Below are 14,231 nucleotides of genomic sequence, written 5' to 3' on the forward strand. Positions count from 1 at the left end.
AAAGCTTTTCTTTAAAACTTCCCATTTTGGAAAAAAAAAGTCCTGTAGAAATGTTTATTCACTCTGGGACAAAAAAGTACTTATTATTAGGCTGGTATTTAAAGTAGACGCTTGGCAATCCTAGCTACTGAGAACCAATCTGCTTTCATATAGTTTTTTCAGTATAGTTTTTTAAATTCTTCCTCATCAAATATTTCCTCTTTTTTTACAGAAAAACTTTTTTGTGATTGATTTCAAGTTGACTATGATTATCTTCTTATTTTATATAAAATGCAGTACATTCAGACTCCATACACAAACTATTCATATGCTTAATGTTACTGAATTCTGATTTCTGTCAAGCTGTGGCTGTCCTATGCCTCTCTCCATTCCAAAGTAACACACTTTTAAACAAAAATACATTTTTGAATGAATGGAACTCTATAAAGTAAAATACAAAAATAAGCATCTGAAATCCATAGTTGGCAATAGCTTATATTAGAAAAAACACAAATGGCACAAAAAGGGTACAGATTATCAAGTTTCTTAGAATGCCTCATGAAATAAAAAAGAGTATTGGTAGCTTTATCTCTGTGTAGAGTAAGACTCTCTGGGAGTAAAATGCATGCACAGATACACGCACACACACAGTCACATTTAACAATTGAAATGTAAACACATAGTTCAAATATATATTTAACAAGATTGATGAAGATTACTATATGTGTAGGAAGTAGAGTGGGGAAAATGTCTTATTCCTAGTTGCTTACAGAGGATTGATACTGATTAAACTGCTAGTCATTTATCAGTTTGTGCTAACTTCAGCTGTAGAATAGTCTATATCAATGAGCTTGCTGACCTGCATTGAAAAGGAGTTTAATAAGCAATGTGTGTGATGTAACATTAATTGGGGAATAAAGATGAAATGTGTCCCTACAGTGATGGCAATTTAAAAATAAAAAACTATATGCTACATAAAAAGCATTCACATGTCATTGGAAAATGAGGGATTTAAGTATTAAAAATATAAATATGAATGTTTCTAAAATTGTTATATGGTATTGAAATTCGTTTACTGTAAATTACAATTTGGTGTTTTTATAAAATACTGTACAATACAAGAATTCTTAATAGATTCAATTTTTGCTTTGAATATCAGGTGTTAAATTCTGTACATGTTTTAATAAAATAATTTATCATGGCCTTTTGAAAATTCTATTTTAAAATGGGAAATAAATCAGCTTTAGGTGGTCAGTTTTTATTAGGTATACTAGTTTTTTATATGTTCAACTAAGGAGTGAATAGTGCAAGAGTGAAAGTTGCTAACAAAACTTATTTACATAGGATGGTACAGTCAGAAAGTAATTGCAAACAGTTTGCACTGCAGTTAAAGGTGTTCCATTAAGAGAGAGAGTGAGTGTGAGTGTGTGTGTGTGTTACATGGGTTTGGTTGTATACATGTTTGGCCTTGGCCAGACAATCATTACCATGTAGGATGGTTAAAAAAGATCATGCATATTCTCTCCCTCCCTCCCTCCCATTCATGATAACCAAGGAAAAATTAAGACAGATATCATTCTATGATTGATCATTAGGCCAATTCTTTTGAAGGTAGGATAGTAAACTGGCAACAAGGCCAGCTCACAGAACAGAGGTATTACATAGGCATACCAGTTGAAGTTTTCAGATGGTCTTCAAGGAGAGGTCTATGTGGTAGCCATGAAGTGACCTTCAGTATCTATCTAGGGAACTTCCTCAATGTAGGAGAGAGTGCAACTGGTGTACCAGATGAAACTGAACAAGCGTCTTCCTGGCCACAGCTGACACCTGCTCATTGAGCAGAACTGTTAGTTCAGAAAGACACCCAGATAATGCTCCACTCTTGAATGGAGAAGTCGTATTCCATCCAGGATTAAAGATGGAATATCCCAAATATGGGTGGCCCAACTACCCATAAGCTACTCAGTCTTAGGAGAACTGGGTCGGAGAAGAGTCCTGCCCATCCACATCCTCTCATAGGCTTAAGGTATTGAGACAGAAAATTTCATGGTCTCACTCTCTCTCCCCCCCGTTCTTTGACAATAACAAATGTGACTTTAATTTTGCTGATATTAATTTTAAAGATTATTGCTAAAATATATTTTTATCTAAATGCATATTTTAGATAGAGAATATTTTGAGATTGGCAAAAAGTTGTGATATAATTTAGAATACGCAGGTAGTGCTGAAATCATTGGTGTGATATTATGTAAAATTGCAGAGAAACATTCATTGCATTATGATTTGATAAGACAGTTTAATTAAAAGTAATGTCCCCAATAATATAAATTGCCAATAGACAGCAGTACGGATGCTCTTAAAGCTTCAGCATCTATTCTTTCACTTCAGTTGGGAAGTTGCTGTGAGAAAAACTAAATTCAGGTAATGAAAAAAGCTTTTTTCAAGGATTGTTTTGATGTATTAATCAAAACAATTTAATTTATTTACTTTAATAAATAAAAATATATTGAAGTAGTTTTCATTCATTTCCCATGGTATGCAACTTTTGTAGAACAGAGTTCCACCTGTAGAATCATAGTATTAGAAGAGGCCACTTATGCCATTAAATCCAACCCATGTGCAAGATTGGAAATTGAAATCAACTCAACAGGTAGTTGCTCAGTTTTTGTTTAAATACATTTGGTGAATAGGAGCTTACTAATATGCTTAGTAATTGGTTAAACTGTCAAACTGTTCTTATTATTAGGAATATTAAACTAGTATCTTTTTTGTAACTTGACCATTCTTTGCCATAAGCTCTAAGACGATAGAAAACAGATTTTTATGGTATCCCTTTGGGTATTTGGGGGGGAAAGTGCAGTGTAACAGTCATAAATTATCAGAAATAAAAAATATTCCCAGTTCAATTTCTGCTTTCAAAACTGTTTTGCATTCCTTATTAGACTCTTTTTAATAATAATGTTATTAAACATAGTTAAACAGATGAAAAAGAGATACTGAAAGATCCCTTTTGAACAGAGACTGTGTCTGTGTGGTTGAGGACTAACTGAAACAATGGAATGTGTTACTTCATATTGTCCTATCTATGCAGATGCTTACCAGGTATTATTGTCTCCATTACTTACTAAAAATTCTGGTCATTCTGACTTGTTTTATCTTAAGTTGTTATTATCAGATCAATCTGGTTTTATTTATTTAACTATAACTAAGTAATATTCTATAGCAGAATTCCCCAACCTTTCTGGTTTTGCAGACTTAAGGGGGGGAGGGGAATATTTCTGCGCAAGGAATGGGCAAGCATGCGCAAAGCTCCATTTGCACAAGCAGCAGGCACGCATGCCTGCAAATGGAGCATGCATGCATGCCTGCTACTCGTGCAAATGGGGGTGCACGCTCACCACTTCAGGAGGCCGATTTTGAACAGCTCACAGCCTGGTAGTGGGCTGGGGACCCCTGTTCTACAGTTTGCACATTATGCTATAGTATCTCTTCTAATTTTTCTTGGATAATTTAGAATTACAATTCATTTTCTTTTTTATCCTAATTATTTTATTGTTTTATTTATTGCTCAATGACTAAACAAAAATTGATTGATTGACAGACAGATAAAAACTAATATAGAGTACAAAAATTTAAAGTATTAAAATAGAAAATGCACAGAAAAAACAAAAATGTAGAAAGAAAATTAGAGCTGTGGTGACACAGTGGTTAGAATGCAGTTTGATTATCACTCTTAAAATTGACTCAGCCTTCCATCCTTCCAAGATTGGTAAAATGAGGATCCAGATTGTTGGGGGAAATATGCTGACTCTAAAAACCACTTAGAGAGAGCTGTAAAGCACTAAATATAGAAATATATATCAAAGAAATATATAAAGTAAAAGAAATCATACAGCAAAGAAAATGAAAATAAATAGATATGCCATCCAGCTCATACTGTGCTTATATGATGTTTCAGGGTACTTTTATCAAACATTTTGCTGAATTCAAAATGCATTATGTCCACAGCTTTTCTATAATTTGCTAAGGAAGTTATCCAGTCAAAATGAAATAAGGCTTGACCAGCAAAATCCTATCTTCATATTGTTTTCAAGACACTTACACATCAATCACTTTGTAAATTGCTCAACATATTATTCATGCTCATTTCATTACATGCATATTTGTTATTTCAAGTTATTAGGCTATTAAGTCTTGGTTTAGAGTTAGACTTCTAGAATTGATCAATAATTACTAAATGTTATATTGAGGATAGGTATTGTAATTTATTAGGTATTTATTGAGATTGATTATATTCTCCCACAGATTATGTTTTGTAAAGGCTTTTTAATAGTTATTAATGCATTAATGGCCTTTCATTGTTACGAGTTAGGTTATTTTTAATTTTTGTTTGCTTAACTCTGTAACCTATCCAAAGTCACTTATATGAAATGGGTGGCTATATAAATAAATCAATCAATATTTATTATATGTTAGATATTCTTAGGCTTTCCTTGTGGTGGCTCATTAAAATAATTAGATATGATCCTGCTTAGCTTCCAAGGCTACATGGGGTCAGGCAGGGGTTCATCAGTTGAGGTGGAATGGCTTTAAAAAATTGGACTGAGTTGCAAGCCTTTTAAAATTCTTAGATGATTTTTTGCCCATGATCTGTTAAATAAGAAATAAATGATAGCTTTTGTTACATTGTATATTAAACTGTTATAGTTTTTGTGATTTTTTTTTAAAAATCACAGTAGCCTAATAGTTTTTTGCTAGTTATTCTCTTTGTTTTTGGGAAATCACTACAGATTAGTTCCTATACCAATCCAGTTTGTTTACTTTCAAAAAGCAAGCCATTGTACCAGTACCATTCTGTCATGTAAAAGAGATCCTTCTCAATATTTCTTATTGGAGAACTACATGCTCTTACAATTCTAACGTAAGAAATGAAAATGGTTTTCTTATTTTATACATCTTATTATTTCGATGCTGATAGGCCTCAGAAACGTTTTGAAACAATATTGCCACAAGTTAGTACAAATACAAACATGTCCTTTTTTCCACAAGTTCTCCCATGTTCTATTCATTAGTAATCATCTTCCATTTTCTTCCATTTAAAAACAATACAACCATAGGTGGTAGCAACTTTGGATAATGCAGAAATATTTTTTCCTAACTAAATTGATACAAATTGAAAAGTATTTAGTGTATTTTAAAAATTGTTTATTAATCCATGTATAGAATAAATTGTCAATGGGGAGGATAGGAGAGCCAATTTGGTGTAGTGGTTAAAGAATCATGATAGAAACTGGGAGACTGTGAGTTTGCCTTGCCTTAGTTACAAAGCCAGCTGGATGGCTTTGGGCCATTCATTCTCTCAGCCCTAAGAAGGAGGCAGTGGCAAACCACTTCCAAAATCTCGTCAAGAAATCTGCAGGCACTTGTCCAGGCAATGTACAGACTCTTCCAAATAAACCACTGAACAATACTTTCCCAGTATTTTTATTTTACTATGAAATAATGAAGGATTAAGAGGCTTTCTTGGGAGTAAAGTCAATGCTGATAAATTTCATATTTTCCTACAATACCAGCTTTTCATTTAAAATTAATAATAAAAGTTAGATGTTATACAAAACTTCCTTTCCAAAAAGTTGTATACTGTCAACATTGCTGTGACTTTGTTAATGAAAAATTCAGAAATCTATAAGATTCCTGTTTTCTCAACTGCCTTGTGGATAATTTACATAATGTATTTAGTTAATTTAGTGTGCCTATCTCTATCTGAAAGTAAGCTAAGGTTGATATTGTTAACAATTGTTAAATGCCCATTATTCTTAACCATGTATTGAAACTTGATATTCAATTCCCAACAATATATATTCCAACCATTTGGATTTTAAAATCATATGGCAGCATGGTTTGTGGTATATGTTTTATATTCTGATGGGAATAGAAGCTGGGGTCCACAATTCCAAGATAGTGGGCTAAAGTGGAAGTGGAAAAATCTTAGAAGAAGGTAATGGAAAATCACTTCCATAATATTGGCAATAAAACCACATAACTGGAGTTACTTGGAGCTGAACTCAACTCGTTGGAATCTTTATTTTTCACTTTTTGCTACATATACAATTCTTTTAAAAGACAGTGCTGGCTCTACCACTGTCTTTTAGTGATTAACCAGCAATCCTTACTTAAAATAGGACAGTGAGGATTATTTGATATCATTTACACAGAATCTGATGCAACTATTATAATTCTTTGAAAAATAGTAAACATTTATTCAATTTTCGTCATTCAGTCCGATATAAGAAGACTATCATCAGTTATATTTTGATTGTGTATGCTCAGGAATACACCGATGGCAAGGTAGTCAAACACATGAAAGAAGCATGACATAGCAGCCCTTTTGTATGTGTGATATGATATGTGTGATATGATATCACATATATAATTGAAAGGGTAGGATTGATGGCACAATGTATGTTTTTGTCAACCTGGCAAAAGCAGTAAATCCTGAAAACACTGCTGAGTGGTCATTTTTTCTACCCATTTTGCCATACAGTTAGTTGTTTAAAGAAAACATTTATTTGCGGAGTGATGTTTTTAATTAATATTAAATTAGAGCATCTTGTATACAGATGCTGTACAATTCTGGGAATATAAATTTATTCATAATAGACAGCCACAAGCACATTAACAAAGAATAATGTATGGTACAGTAAATCTGATCTACTAATTAATGTTCCATGATTATGTTTTATTATAATTGACAGCATTGCCCTATAATTTTTATATTTTCTCAAACTGAATATGCAAACTCAATTTTAGCCATTTATGTTACAAAAATAATATTTGCATTAAGCAATGTTTGGAAAGATGTGAAAAAACACTGTTAATTTCATTTTAAATTTCTGTAAAATAAAGTTGATCATTTTGTCTAAACCTAGATTATTTGATCAAAATATATCGAATAAAATCACAGTGGGTTCACACAACAAGCTAGGCTAAACCAAATCAACAATACAATTTAAAATGATATGTTAATACTAGTTTCTCTTTATATTTAGGGATCTCAGAGCAAGCCAGTTGTCATAAGAATGGTATTCTATTCATAAATAGCTATCATTTAGCACCTTCTCTGTGATTACCAAACTCTTTGCTATCACTGGTCTCCTAGTAACAATGACGAAAGCAGCAACTGAATTTGACTTAGCATTGTATCTCTACTTGTCTGTGTTCCTATGTTAAGTTAGTCTTGGACACTTTAAGCCACATCAAATAACTAAAATCTGAACATACAATTAAAAAAACCCTTTAATGTAATGTTTAATTGACTTTTAAATATTTAATCACTTAATATTAATCTTAAGTAATCAGTTACCCGCTATAGTTTTGTCTTCTATTTATGCTTGAAGCTGTCAGCATAGGAAATATATTTCCTGCAGTTTTAAGAAAATGTTTTCTTTCAAATCTTTTCATTTCAAGCATGCAAAGCAGAATAGAATCTTCATGTTTACTTCTTATTAATATATTCTTATACAATAATTATCTCTAATGACTTATTTAAAGTCCTATTCATGACTTTATTTAAAAGTAATGTAAGGGTATATTGTAAAAAATATTTTATTTATTGGAATAAATTAGTCAATTGTGTTTGAGTACAAATTTCTATAAATGTCAGTTGTATAAAAATATTTTCCTAGCTTTTTAAAAAAGAAATAGATCAAAAGCCTTAGGAATTCCTTTGAGGATTTTTTTGCAAATGTATTAGTAGTATACTTTTTTTTCTGATCTCCCTTCAAAAAAATAATGTTTATACAAACTATCCTTGTAGTTCCAAGATGCATTAGGAATACTGCCATGGCTAGAGAGAAGCTTGGTTTCCATGAATGCCAGAGCCTTGTATTATCTCATTAATTTCTGGTTAACATTATTTTTTCCCTTTGGGTCTAGTCTGAATGGTTCTCAAATACCATTTTAAATCAACTTGGCTTAACAAGATTTTAGAATCCATGTCTTTTACTGGAGACTCTTTGCCCATTACAATTTGAAAATGCCAGGAATTATCTTAAGCAGTATAGACAGGATATTGATTTCCAAACTAGTCTAAGTCTAACATTCAATCTTCCCAGTCTGTGGATTTTTATCAAATTGGCATGTGCCATCATCTTATCACTCCTCCATTCTAATTCTGAAATTTTACCAGGCCTTCGCAATAGCCAGGTTGAATGCATTACTGTCCATACTCCCATGGGGGCTTTTTAAAAACATCCCTGTACATCAGTGCCTATTACCACATAGGAACATTCAGGTGACCCTGATGACATAGATAAACCTCCAGGTGACCTTAATGAACCCTAAAAGAATGCACATGTCCAGCTGCCTGCAAAGAATAGATATCCTTCCATTCGCCACCATCCAATCAGAGCTGAAAATGCTTCTTGGTTGAGAAGCAAAACATCTTCAAAGAAAGAACAGAAACTCCAGTTGCCTCTTGAAAAAAAACACTTTTGGGACAACCATGACCTGAATGACTGAGAATCTCCATAGACACATAGGAACAACTCCATGGAGCCCCTGAACTACATATTCTTTTGTTCTTTTTTTTTCCAGAGAATGTCAGGTGGCATTTTTATTCTAAATAAATACCTGCCAGAGACTACAATGCTTATGTCTTGTTGTTGTTTCTTCTTTCTACTCCTCCTCTTTTTCTTCTTCTTTTTCCTCCTTCCTCCTCCTGATACGTTAGCATCACGTTTGAGTGATGTATGGCAACTAAAACAACAGCAACTCCATTTTTCTTCCATGTATATAACAGATCATCATGGCTAAAGTTCTGTAACTTTGCCATAGCATTTTGCAGCTGGTTTCAGTGAAAGTCCCAAAATTTTGTTACTGGGGACATAATAGCAGTAGTCTAGTATTTGAGAGGCTGCCAAAAAGAGGAAGGGGTCAATTTATTTTCCAAAGTACCAGAGGGCAGGACAAGAAACAATGGATGAAAGCTAATCAAGGAAAGAAGCAGCCTGGAATTAAGGAGAAACTTCCGGAGGACAATTAACCAGTAGAACAGCTTGCGTTCAAAAGTTGTGGGTGTTTAATCACTGGAGGTTTTTATGAAGAGATTAGACAGTTGCTTGTCTGAAATGGTATAGGGCTGTGATGGCGAACCTGTGGCACACATGCCACAGGTGGCACGCAGAGCCATTTGTGCCGGCGCACGAGCTGCAGGCAAACTTACCTCACTGGGCATGCACGTGCCTCACAGCTGATTTTTGACTGGTTTGAGGCCTTTTTCGGCCTCCCAAAGGCTTGAGGAAGGCTTCTGCAGGCTTTGCAGGTCGAAAACTAGCCCCATTTTGTCACTTCCTGTTTTCCCAAAAGTGATGGAACAGGGCTAGTTTTCGGCCTGCAGAAGCCTTCCTCAAGCCTTTGGGAGGCCGAAAAAGGCCTCAAACCAGCCGAAAATCAGCTGTGAGGAGCAATGCAGGTGACGGGGAGGCGGGGGTGGGTGGGGATTATGCGTGCATGCATAGGAGGCATGGGGCGCACATTTCCTTCTGGGTGCTGGCACCTGAGTGTGAGCGTGCAAGCGCGCGCACAATTTTTGGCATAGGAGCCCAAAAAGGTTAGCCACCACTGATATAGGGTCTCCTGCTTGATCAGGAGGTTGGACTAGAAGACCTTCAAGGTCCCTTCCAGCTCTATTCTGATTGACATTGTTTTGCCAACTCTCTGTTGAGTACAGTCCTTTCTGAGGGAACATGCTGAGTTTTGACAGATGCATATAAAACAGTCAATGCAGTTTTTATGGATATGAGAGTGTTCTATATGATCGGTATAACAAATACCAACTTCTAGGTCAGGTAAAAGAATTTTAAATTGGGGGGGCATCAAATTTCAGGTGATATATACTGTAAATGATGGATATTCCATCTATTACTAAATTAGTTGGAATTAGAGGAATAAACCCAGGGAAAGAGAACTATGGTGTATATTTATAAGCATTAAACAAAATGTCAATGGTTGAATCAGTTTGTCTTCAGTAAATCTTGTTGTAATATTCACTATAATGCAAAGATTTATAAGTAAAAGAAGTATAACAATTTTAAAAATCTTTTCAGATGTTCCCCCCGCTGAGCAAGAAAAGCTTTTTATTCAGAAATTGCGACAATGTTGTGTCCTTTTCGACTTCGTTTCTGATCCACTAAGTGACCTGAAATGGAAAGAAGTAAAGCGAGCAGCTTTAAGTGAAATGGTAGAGTACATCACACATAATCGCAATGTAATTACTGAGCCTATTTACCCAGAAGTAGTACATATGGTAAGTTATTTAAACTTAAACATTTTTAAAAACCCTTTCTTTTGAATTATTCTGCTAAACAAATTTCTCATATGTAACAATAACAGAAGAGGCTTGGCTTTTGGAAGCATATCGTATTGTACAATCAGATACATACTAAATGATTAACATCTAATAACAATTTATGTTCAGTTATTAGTACCAATATGAAGAATGGAGTGTTTATTTTGGCCCTATACATCCTATTGTTAATTTTGTTAGAATTTGCATAATTTTGTTAGAAATTACAGCTGCCTGTAATTTGGCAGATCGAATCTCACCAGGCTTAAGGTTGACTCAGTCTTCCATTTCCAAGGTGGGTAAAAACATGACTCTGGGTGGTGCACAACAGTGCATCATTTCTATGATAAATTATACTTTTTTTCTAGTTAACTACATTCTAAATTGACATTTCAATTTCATTTTTTCTAAATTGACATTTTCCTCTTAAGATTCTAGGTTCCCCTCTCTTAATAAATTAGAATTTTCTGAGAAACTTCTTAAAAGAAAAGTTTCTGTAGTAAAGGAGAAGATATCATACATTTATATTTGCTTAGTTGTTTTTAAAAATATTTATGCAAGAACATATTTTTTAAAATTGGAGTTTTTTAAAAATACTTTTTGCTTAATCAAGTGTGATTTTAGTTTGCAGTTAACATGTTTCGCACACTACCCCCTTCATCCAATCCAACGGGAGCAGAATTTGACCCAGAGGAAGATGAACCAACTCTAGAAGCTGCCTGGCCTCACTTACAGGTAGAACTGAAATACATGCTTTCACTCTAACTTGGGAATGGCAAAATTAGTGCAAACTGTGGAATGAACATGTAAATCTAGATATTGAATTTTTTAATCTGATTGGGTCTAAATTCTACATATTAATGTATTCTAACACTGCTGTTTCATTATGCAGTTAGATTAAAATATTACCATGTTTTAATGCAATGTTATTGATCTTAATAAGATTATAATTTTGAAATTTAAACTTTAAACATAGGTAAGATTTGTGGTACCTGTGGTTCATTGAACAGAAGGTATAAGTGCAATTGTAAACATTCATATAATTTTAAGTAAAATAGTATTTTGGGTTTCACGTCAGACCCACTGATCCGTTGTGATACTCCAAAATTAAAAGGTCAACCTTTTTTCTCTTCCCATCTCACAGTTACTTTTCTCTTGAAACAAATTTTCGTAAACTGGCATCTTCCAGATTTGTTGAAATTACAATTTCCATAGGTTTTAAACTTCATAATTAATACCCCTTCTAGCTCTGAATTCTGGAATTTCTAATTCCAGGATCTCAGGCAAGTGTCAGGTAGCCTTAAGTCTTTGGTGCAGCAAACTAGTAAACTCACACCAACTACAATAGTGATTACATTTTTACCTAAAATATATTGGGAAATCTATCTAGCTTTTATTTATAATTTTTATCTCACATAATATTTGCTAAAACCAATTCTAGCACATCCCAGATACATGTATTGACCCTAATTAAACCTCTATTGGAGAATGTACATTTTTGCACTCATCTTCCAACATTTTATCTACAATTCAGAATAGTCATTACATGTTAATTGGCTCATTATGAAATTAATATAGTAAATATTTATTGGGAAATAGAATTGCTCAATTTGTTATGAACAACTTCCTGCCAAGCCTTAGTAAAATGAATAGTTCAAGATGGTTTATTGTCTACAAAAAAAAACAACAACAACAGAACATAGAAAACTGAAGAAATTAATCTTGTACATACAGGTAGTCCTCAACTAATGACCACAACTAAACCCAAAATTTATGTTGCTAAGTGAGTAAGTTTTGCTCCATTTTATGACTTTTCTTGCCACATTTGTTAAGTGAGTCACTGTAGTTGTTAGTGATTCTGGCTTCTCCATTGACTTTCCTTGTCAGAAAGTCACAGAAAGGGATCACATAAGTCCAGGACATTGCAACTGTCATAAATGTGAATCAGTTGTCAAGGATCCGAATGTAAATCACATGACCATGACAATGCTCCCATGGTCATAAGTATGAAAAATGGTCATAAGTCACTTTTTTCAGTGCCGTTGTAACTTCAAACAGTGACTAAATGAACTGCTGTAAGTCGAGGACTACCTGTATTAATTTTGATATGATTTTAGGTCTTTCTTGGAAAGTGTTTAACACTTAGTATTGCCTTAACAGCTTTTCAAAATTCAAGTTGATTTATATTGTAAAACTAATTTTTATTTTTGTGGATCTTTTTCAGCTTGTATATGAATTTTTCTTAAGGTTTTTAGAATCTCCAGATTTCCAACCTAATATAGCTAAGAAATATATTGATCAGAAGTTTGTATTGCAGGTGAGGTTAAAAAAGAACATATCTTCAAACTTTAAGTTCCATTTAATTTGAAATGGGTTAAGCAAATAAATGTTCATCTTTTGCAGCTTTTAGAGCTTTTTGACAGTGAGGATCCTCGTGAAAGAGATTTTCTTAAGACTACTCTGCACAGAATATATGGAAAATTCTTAGGCCTAAGAGCTTACATCAGGAAGCAAATTAACAACATATTTTATAGGTATGTCTATATTCTGTGCTGATGCTCAGTAATAGGTAATGTATTTTAATCATGTTACAACTTTTTTGGTAGAAAACAAAAATGTTCTTAAAATCAAACAGATATAAAACAGCTAGTAATGTAATTTTCTTTCTAAAAGGCAGGCCAAAACCTTTTTTATTTACTTAAAATTGGAGTTCCATGACTCTTAACAATACTGTATTAACGCATTTTGGTATGTGAATTAATAGCGGGGTATTTTTTAATGTACAGAAGATATGTATAGAGGTGGATTGCAGAGCGCTTTACAAGTAATTGTTCATTCAAAGCTGTAGAAGCACTATATTTTATCATTTTTCTTTTGTACATTTTCCCCATTGCCAAAGTTTTCCCAAAAGAGAACATATGGCAGAACCCCTTTAAAGAAAATAGTGCCAGCTGTGCCACAGCTTTTGCCAATCATCTATAAAAGACAGAAGTACCAGCTGCAGATAGAGATAGAAATGTAAATAGAGTGAAAAAGTGTTATCTGTGTGAGCCAGCTTTTGTTCTATATACCAAAGATGGAAGTAAAGATTTCTACTGAAGGAAGGAATGTCAGTTGTAATTATGACAAGAATGCTTGAATGTTCAATATCATCCCATCAATGTCCTTGTTTGAAAAGGATTTTAACTGAAATGGGATATACAAATGACTGAATTATTTATAGAGATACATTCTAGTTTTTAACCAGAGATGATAATCACATTATAATTAGGTTAGGTTAGGTTAGATTCTGGAAAGCTAATGCTTCAATTATAAGATTTGATTAGGATAAAGATAAATCTTTTCAGACTTTTACTTTGGAATGGCCTTAACTACCAATCTGTTTCCAACCTCTCCAAATGAATACTCTAGTATTTAAAAAGCTGCAGAATCAAGGGAAAATTTGACTAAATTTGATAATCTTATCACACAAAAATTTGTGGACCCTATTTACAAATTATTAATACACTCTAACTCAGAAACCAAACAAACTAAATATTGTATTATTAAATAAATGCATAATGTAAATGTTGTAATAATATGCAACAATGGACTTTCAAAGGAAAATTAAATTGAATACCATAAAGAAAACTGATATGTTTTATCACTGATATATTCCTCCAATTCTGATAGTTAAAGTTTTCTAACAATCATTTTCTAACGATCAATTCAAGTTATTCTTCCATCTTTGGCAACAATGATCCAGCAATTCTAAAAAAATTATATATACTAACTAGAATGAAACAAATGTTAGAAGTTATATTTCTTTTTCAACCTGCAATATTAAATTTTTCCCATATATTCCCACAAAATATTCTGACTTTTAAAGCTAACTACTGATTTTTTTATAACTAACCAATGAAACCCT

General features: G+C 33.2%; 1 protein-coding gene across 8 annotated transcripts in view; it reads left to right on the forward strand.

Annotated features, from left to right (window-relative positions):
• Positions 1–14,231, forward strand: part of PPP2R5C (protein phosphatase 2 regulatory subunit B'gamma) — a 64,752-nt gene that overhangs the window by 22,879 nt on the left and 27,642 nt on the right. For 5 of the 8 annotated variants that reach the window (XM_026680204.2, XM_026680206.2, XM_087952191.1 and 2 more), the window contains 4 exons: positions 10,086–10,285; positions 10,949–11,059; positions 12,549–12,641; positions 12,728–12,858. In XM_026680204.2, the coding sequence (XP_026535989.1) occupies positions 10,086–10,285; positions 10,949–11,059; positions 12,549–12,641; positions 12,728–12,858 (535 nt within the window). The remainder of the gene's footprint in view (positions 1–10,085; positions 10,286–10,948; positions 11,060–12,548; positions 12,642–12,727; positions 12,859–14,231) is intronic. The other 3 variants (XM_087952189.1, XM_026680205.2, XM_087952190.1) reach the window with 1 other exon arrangement.

Source organism: Notechis scutatus, chromosome 1 (assembly GCF_049901735.1).
Source record: "Notechis scutatus isolate UNSWTSFEM ecotype Mainland chromosome 1, rNotScu1.2, whole genome shotgun sequence".
Classification (NCBI taxonomy): domain Eukaryota; kingdom Metazoa; phylum Chordata; class Lepidosauria; order Squamata; family Elapidae; genus Notechis; species Notechis scutatus.